Genomic DNA, 7886 nt, shown 5'->3' on the forward strand with positions numbered 1-7886 from the left:
CAAAATATCAATCTACACCAATCCCTGCTGGAAAATCCAGCTTAAACCAGCCTGGGCTGGTTGGCTGGTTAACCAGGCTGGTTTTAGAGGGGTTTTGGCCATTTCCAGGCTGGTTTCCAGCCATTTCCAGCCTGGTCTTAGCTGGTTAGGCTGGAAAATGACCAGCTAAATCCAGCTAAAACCAGCTTGACCAGCCTGGTTTAAGCTGGACATAGCTGGTTTTGGCTGGGCTCCTAGCCTGGCTAAGCTGGTCAAGCTGGTTTTAGCTGGTCATCCCCCAGCCTGACCAGCTAAGACCAGGCTGGAAATGGCTGGAAACCAAGCTGGAAATGGCCAAAACCCCTCTAAAACCAGCCAACCTGCCTAGGCTGGTTTAAGCTGTTTTTTTCAGTGGAATTCCACTGACTCAGTTCATTCGTGCCTCGTTTAAAAGATTCATTTACTAATAATAAATATAAATATTTATCAATATAGAATACTTATCGATTCTCTTACCTGATGAGCTTTGGGATCCAAATCTTTTCAACCAAATCTGATCATAACCGTCACTGAAGTAGCCACTGAAGTAGCTGTCTCATAAACTCTGGGTTGTTTAGATGTGTTTTGTTTCTGGGTTACATGAAATAGGTTTTGCTGTATTCAAACAGTTTTCAAATTTCACCTAATTCCAATGGAAAATGCACTTTAGGTCGTTGCTACGTCTCAATGTTTTTCTCGAACAAATCGTTCAAATGAAGCTGTTTTTGTTACTTACTCCCCTTATAGTGGAAACACATAAATTGTCTTCTGGCAATCTGACAAAAAGTCTATGGATTAACAACACGTGAGTCAAAATAACAACAAAATATCAATCTACTCAAACAGTCAATTCCACTGATTTAGTTTGTTAGTGTCTCGTTTAAGCTAATCATACATGACTATTTATCAACATATAATGTTTATGATACTTACATTCTCTTACCTGATGAACTTTGGGATCCAAATCTTTACAACCAAATCAATTTACAAACCCTCTAAGTCTTTTCTATTATGACTTATTTGATCGTAATCGTCACTGTAAAGTAGCTACCGCTGTCTGATAAACTGTGGGTTGTTTAAATATTGATGTTTTATGTTTCTAGGTTACATACGACTCACAAACTTGTTTCTGGCAATTTGACATCAGTCCATGGATATACATCAAAACATCTAAACAAAATATCAATCTTCTCCAATCAATGTCACTGAGTCAGGTCATTCGTGTCTAGTTTAAACGATTCATTTACTAATCATAAATATAAATATTTATACATTGTCTTACCTGATGAACTTTGGGATCCAGATCTTTACAACCAAATCTGATCATAATCGTCACTGTGAAGTAGCTACCGCTGTCTGATAAACTCTGGGTTGTTTAAATAGTGATGTGCTTTTATCTTTTCGAGTTACATAAAGTACATTTGCTGTATTCGAACACAGTTATTTTTAAATTTCACCTCTTTCCCATGGAAAATGCACTTTAGGGTCGTAGCTGTGTTTTGGGAAATGATGTCTAGCTCTCAACAGGTTGGCTAGCCACCAGGATCCCAAAATATTAAACAATCCTTCAAGGAAACCATAACTCAACATGTCTAAAGTTCAACAGTCAAGAGCAGAAACTTAACGTTTATTATAGCAACTGTTTATTATGAGCACAGTTTTCACAAAAGAACATTTTAAAGTTAGCAAGAACAATAAACTCTTATGTGCTGTTGGGTTGTTTTCATCCAGTCTGGGGTGACTTTGAGTCTTAAGGCTGATTTATACTTCTGCATCAAACGCCGGCGTATGCTACAGCGCTGACGCATAGCCCTTCACCATGGCCGTCGGCGTCGCTGACGTGTACCTCTCAAAAAATGTAACTACACGTCGCAACAACGCATAGCGCAAGCTATGTGATTGGTCAGCTTGGTAGCGCTGACTAGTCTGGGCGGGACCGAGAGCCGCGCGAATGGCGCAAGCGATTGTTTACAAGTGTGGAGTCCCGTGAAGGAGCTCCGGATGGAAAGTTTTGTTTTGTGTTTACCTCATAGTTAAAGTTGTTGCACGTCCGCCGGTTCCTGCCTCAAAATGAGCGAGTTTGAGTCACTTGTACAACCAGGAAGTGTTCAGGAAAAGCAAAACAGAAGCGAAGAAACTCGACACAGAGGAACATTTACACCTCACTCCGGTCACTTGACGCAGAAGTATAAACCAGGCTTTAGTCTGGCCTCAACTTTCTCTGTGTATCAGCAAATGGAGTGATTTTTGGTAACAAAACCAGCCTGATCTCACGAGAAAACGTAAGTATTTTACGTTTTGCCAGTTTTCGTACAAGTTCAGTTGTACGAAATTGTATGATTTTAAAAAGGAGGCGTGGCACCTAACCCCACCCCTAAACCCAACCGTCATTGGGGGATGAGCAAATCGTACTAAAATGTACGAATTAGATTGTACGAATTCGTACAAATTAGCCACTAAATGAAAAAGTTACGAATTGCCATGAGATTGTGTTGAACAAAACTTATTTTAATGCATAATTTGGAAAAAAATATTGAAGAATACACAAAATCGACTACCCTTTCATCATGTTTTTGTCTCATTGACTTCCATTATAACGTCATTTTTTTTTATTGTAAAGCCATGGCAGCATTTACTCATCATGCATTCTTGATTGTTAGTGGAGGTCAATGGGGCAAAAACAGCCCCCAACATAACGAAAGTGTAGTCAATTTGAACAGTACACAAAGGGTTAAGACTTGCCATCAGAATCTGAAACCGTGTTATATCTACTCTCTTCGTTTTTGGCTTGACCTGTGCAGCACATGTTCCATGATGTTTTCGTGGCAAAAAAGTAGCTAAAGCAGTCCAAACCACAGTTCATATCCGACAAGCAAAAGGCGCTGTGCAGAAAATTGTGCGCGATTAGTTTCGAATCGCAGCTGTAGTTATCCAGCGGATCCGCATACTCCTTTTGTACAATGTATTTAACGATGTAACCCAAATGAACCGGAAAGAAGCATACGATGAACACGATTAAATTAGCTATGATGATAAACATGCATTGGAGTTTTTCCGAACGTGATCCGACGTCCAGTTGTTTTCGTAGAGTGTGAATGACTCTTGCGGAGCAGTAAAGCATGATTATAAATGGCAGTACGAATCCAACGATAATTAGCAATAAAATGAAATGTAGCGACAACGTTTGCTTGACCCTCTGGAAGCACATGGTCTTATCGTTACTTGAGTCGGTGACGAAGTACACCGGACTGATGGAGCAAATGGTAACCCATATTACGGCGCAAACCACCAGAGCGCTTCGACAAGAGAATATTTCCCTGGCTTTCATTGGATACTTAATAGCAACGTATCGTACAACGCTTATGGCGGTGATTGTGAATATGCTGACGTACATGTTGATGTAATAAAGCGACAAAACGAAATTGCAGAGCTTCTGTAAACCGCCCGCCAGCTCCCGGTTGTAGTAGTGGATCTTAACAGGCAGGAAGATCAATAGGGCGCAGTCGGCGGCAACCATGTTGGAGATGTAGATGTTCATGTAGGTCCATTGGGTTTTGGGACGCCAGCAGAACTTCACCAACACGTAGATGTTTCCCAGCATCCCTAGAACGAACATGGGAATGGAAGTGACTTTTTGTAGGGTCAGGATGGAGTCGGTGAGGTTGAGCGTGCAGTTGGACATCGCAAAGCCTGTGGGAAATTAAAACATGTGCATTGAGATATAGACTTTATTTAGCATAAGAACATGCATTCATTTTCCTTCAGCTTAGTCCATTTAGTCATCAGGGGTCGATACAGCAGAATGAATCACCAACTTATCCAGCCTATTTTTTTACAGGGCGGATGCCCTTTTTGTAACCCAGAACTAGAAAACAGCCATAACCTCTCATTCACAGTGCTGTTGAAAAAAATGCACTAAAATGTTCACGGGAAATGAACGTTTTTACAATTTCAGTATCGATTGGTACCAAATTCCAGTATCATGACACTATATTTGAAGTCATACTTACATAATATTTCAGACCTAGGGCCCTATAATACACCCGGCGCAGTGTGGCGCGCCGCGCAATAGTCTTTTGGTAGTTTCAGCTTGGCACAAGAGTCGTTTTGAGGCGTTGCGCTACGCTGTTTAAATAGCAAATGCATTAGCGCTCATTTGTGCTCTAAAAAGGAAGGCGTTCTGAGGCGGACCACTGGCGCGTTGCTATTTTGAGAATCTATAATAGATATTTCATTAGACCAAAACTAACCCGGTCTAAACTCCAGCGCAGAGTTGCTCCTCGCTTACACACTGCTTAATACACACAAGAGAGAAATAGACAAATATCTTTACATATGAAAAAAATTAAATATTAAGGATATAGATTGGATATAAATATAAATTATTAAAATATTACAAAACATATTATTTTCTAGCCTACATAATTTTATGTCTTCTTTATCTCGGGAGGCGTTTTCAGTTCATTCAATTTGCTTTTGTATAATGTTATTATTATTAGCAGTATTATTTAATATATCCATATTTATATTTGTTTTATTAAAAACAAGCTTAGATTTGCCCACCTGTCAGGTTTAAGACCATATGGGGCATGGCAGGTGTATTTGGAAATAACTCAGTATTTTGACCCCACTTGGTTATTATTGTTCATTTATTCGTTTGCTAGAAATTAGAACTGAATTTAGAAATAGTTTTGAAACAAATATTTGCGCTTAACAAACTAAATTAATTATTTATTGGCTAATTGATGTCTGTGCGTAAAGGTCTCCCTATCTAAGAGCGAAAATGAAAGTAGTTCCATCATCTCTCATTCTCGCGCAGTAGATGCTCTGTTTAACAGTTTTCTGTTAAAAAACTGTGAACTGTTTGCTTGTGAAATGCTCATTTTTTCCACTTAGACTTACTTTGTGTCCTGTAAATAGCGAATGCGCTCTTGGCGCGACGCAGCTGGCTCTTAAAGGGAATGGGAGATGAGACTCTAATTGGTTTATTCTCAAAACACACCTATAACTCATTAAGAAAATAAACTCAACCCTTTTAGCCCTTGCGCCGCGGCGCAAAGTGGATTTTCCCGTCCTAAAATTAGTGAAAATGCGTTCTGACACGTCCTGAAAGCGTTTGCGCCCTGCGTTTTGCGCTCTGCGCATGGATCGTCAAAATAGAGCCCCCAATATTCAAAGTACCACGAGAAACAATATAAGCTTTGTCAAAAGTTGTCACATTTTTTAAAAATGAATGAATGTGCGATTATAAAACTGACCTCACCTCAATTACACCTTTGCATATAAATCTCCATTCAGTAGATTGAGTGTTTCTATCTGAGCGACTGTTAAAGGCTTTGTCTTCATCCAATTAAATGTTATAGTGTTTCTTGCGCTTAATAAAATGTATATGGAGTACAGATAAATATGAGCCGCCATGTCATAAAGCGTGAATCATCTCAGACTGCTTTCTTGAACATGACAATGAGTTCACTGAACTTAAATGGCCTCCACAGTCACCAGAGCTCAATCCAATAGAGCGCCTTTGGGATGTGGTGGAATGGGAGATCGCAACACGATCTCACTGCAGTTCTTAACATTTTGATTTTGTGGCTAATTTGTATTAATTCGTATGATCTCATTTGTACAATTTAGTATGATTTGCTCATCACCCAATGACAGTTGGGTTTAGGGGTGGGGCTAGGTGCCACGCCTCCTTTTTTAAATCGAACATTTTCGTACGACAACTCATACGAATTCGTACAAATTAGCCACTAAACTGACAAAACGTAAAATAGTTACGTTTCCTTGTGAAGTCAGGTTGGAGACAAATATCATATCAATCATGTCAATTTCGACCAAAATATCTGAGGAATATTTCCAGTAGCTTGTAGAATCTATGACACGAAGGATCAAAGCAGTTCTGAAAGCAAAAGGGCGTCCAACCCAGTGCCAGTAAGGTGTACCTAATAAAGTGGCCAGTGAGTTTATATCTCTCTCTATATATATATAGAGAGAGAGAGAGATTTTTAAAAATTAAATAAACCCTATATTATGCCTTCCAGCAAGAAAAATCCACAGGTCTCTACCTGCAGGTCTATACACACAGAATTTGCATAATCTCAAACGTTAGCCCTTGCCAAAATCTTTTTGCGTTGCATCTTCAGAAGCTCCCAACATATATGCGTGTTTTTTCATGCATTCCCACACCCACTGCAACATTCCTCTGCTTGTGAACTGCTCACATGTTTTGATGTGCACCAGTGGTGTTCAGAAAGATCTCTTTTGTTGTCCAAACTCCAAAGTCTCATCCTCAAGTTTTGTGAAGTTCAGACTGTTTTTAAAATTACTTTAGCACTGTAAAAATGTCCTTAATTTCAATGGTAACAAAAAAAAACCCTGTACAAATGCTGCAGTACGTAATTATTTAAATGAAAGCATTTGTTTAATATTCATTGAAAATTCATTAAGTTCAGAAAACCTTTTTTTTTCTCAGAAAGGCTTTTAGTGTACAAGGCTTTCATATGAAGCCAAGAAAAAAAGAAAAGAATAGATCCAGCAGGGGCTGGGAGTGGCTTTATCTCATCAGATTGACTTTCACTTTCAGTTTGCGATCTCCAGCCTAGAATAACTCCTGCTCTGGGGCAGGTTAGCCCCTTACAATACGTGACCATGGCGACAATGTCAGATCTAAACAAACCAACATTCTAGAGGGGAAGTGTAAACCGGAAATCTGGAACAGGGATCAATTTCCACCGTATTTCCTTTCTTTCTTTCTTGTGTCGTTTTGTTTGTTTATAGTTGGCTACTAATGTTTTACTTATTAGTACATATACCAATACGTGCAAATCATTTGATTTAAAAAGCGATTCTTTAAACAGTTTTTCAATAAAACATGCTGCCATTCAGACTGCTACATCTATTCTGAGCAGAGTCTGTTTTTTTAATCATCCGACAATAAAAGAGGCGCACTGAAAGGTTTTAGACACAACTGGACTCTCTTTCCAGACCACAGTACTGAATCCAAGCCTTTAAAAGCCAGTATTTAGGTCATACAGTTGAAGCCCCCCTTTGAATAGTTTTTTTTTCTTTTTTAAATATTTCCCAAATGATGTTTAACAGAGCAAGGAAATTTTCACAGTATGTCTGATAATATTTTTTCTTCTGGAGAAAGTCTTATTTGTGTTATTTCGGCTAGAATAAAAGCAGTTTTTAATTTTTTAAATCTATTTTAAGGGCAATATTATCAGCCCTTTTAAGCTATATATTTCTCGATAGTCTACAGAACAAACCATCAATAACTTGCCTAATTATCCTAACCTGCCTAGTTAACCTAATTAACCTAGTTAAGCCTTTAAATGTCATGTTAAGCTGTATAGAAGTGTCTTGAAGAATATCTAGTCAGTTGTTATTTACTGATCATGGCAAAAATAAAATAAATCGGTTATTAGATATGAGGTATTAAAACTATTATGATTAGAAATGTGTTGAAGAAATCTCTCTATTAAACAGAAAATGGGGGGGTAACAGGGTCTAATAATTCTGACCTCAGCTGTATATGGGTTGGAAAGTTGTTCACTATGTAACAAAATATGGTTAATTTGAATATTATTTGTTTATTATTGATACTGGTGGCACAGTGGCTCAGTGGTTAGCACTGTCGCCTCACAGCAAGAAGGTCGCTGCTTTGAGTCCTGGCTGGGTCAGTTGGCATTTCTGTGTGGAGTTTGCATGTTCTCCCCGTGTTGGTGTGAGTTTCCTCTGGGTTTCCACCACAGTCCAAACACATGCGCTACAGGGCAATTGGTTAGGCTAAATTGGTTCTAGTGTATGAGTGTGTGTGTGTGTGTGAATTCGAGAGTGTTCCATATCTGAAAAAAAAAGAAGCT

At 38.8% G+C, this 7886-nt stretch overlaps 1 protein-coding gene across 1 annotated transcript in view; it reads right to left on the minus strand.

Moving 5' to 3' along the window:
* Window positions 1-2630: 2630 nt before the first annotated feature.
* gpr35.1 (G protein-coupled receptor 35, tandem duplicate 1) overlaps window positions 2631-7886 on the minus strand; it is a 6890-nt gene continuing 1634 nt past the window's right edge. The window contains 1 exon segment of the mRNA NM_001111222.1: window positions 2631-3708. Within this exon segment, the coding sequence (NP_001104692.1) occupies window positions 2750-3708 (959 nt within the window). The 3' untranslated portion in view covers window positions 2631-2749.

The sequence above is a fragment of the Danio rerio genome, chromosome 22 (genome assembly GCF_049306965.1).
Source record: "Danio rerio strain Tuebingen ecotype United States chromosome 22, GRCz12tu, whole genome shotgun sequence".
NCBI lineage: Eukaryota > Metazoa > Chordata > Actinopteri > Cypriniformes > Danionidae > Danio > Danio rerio.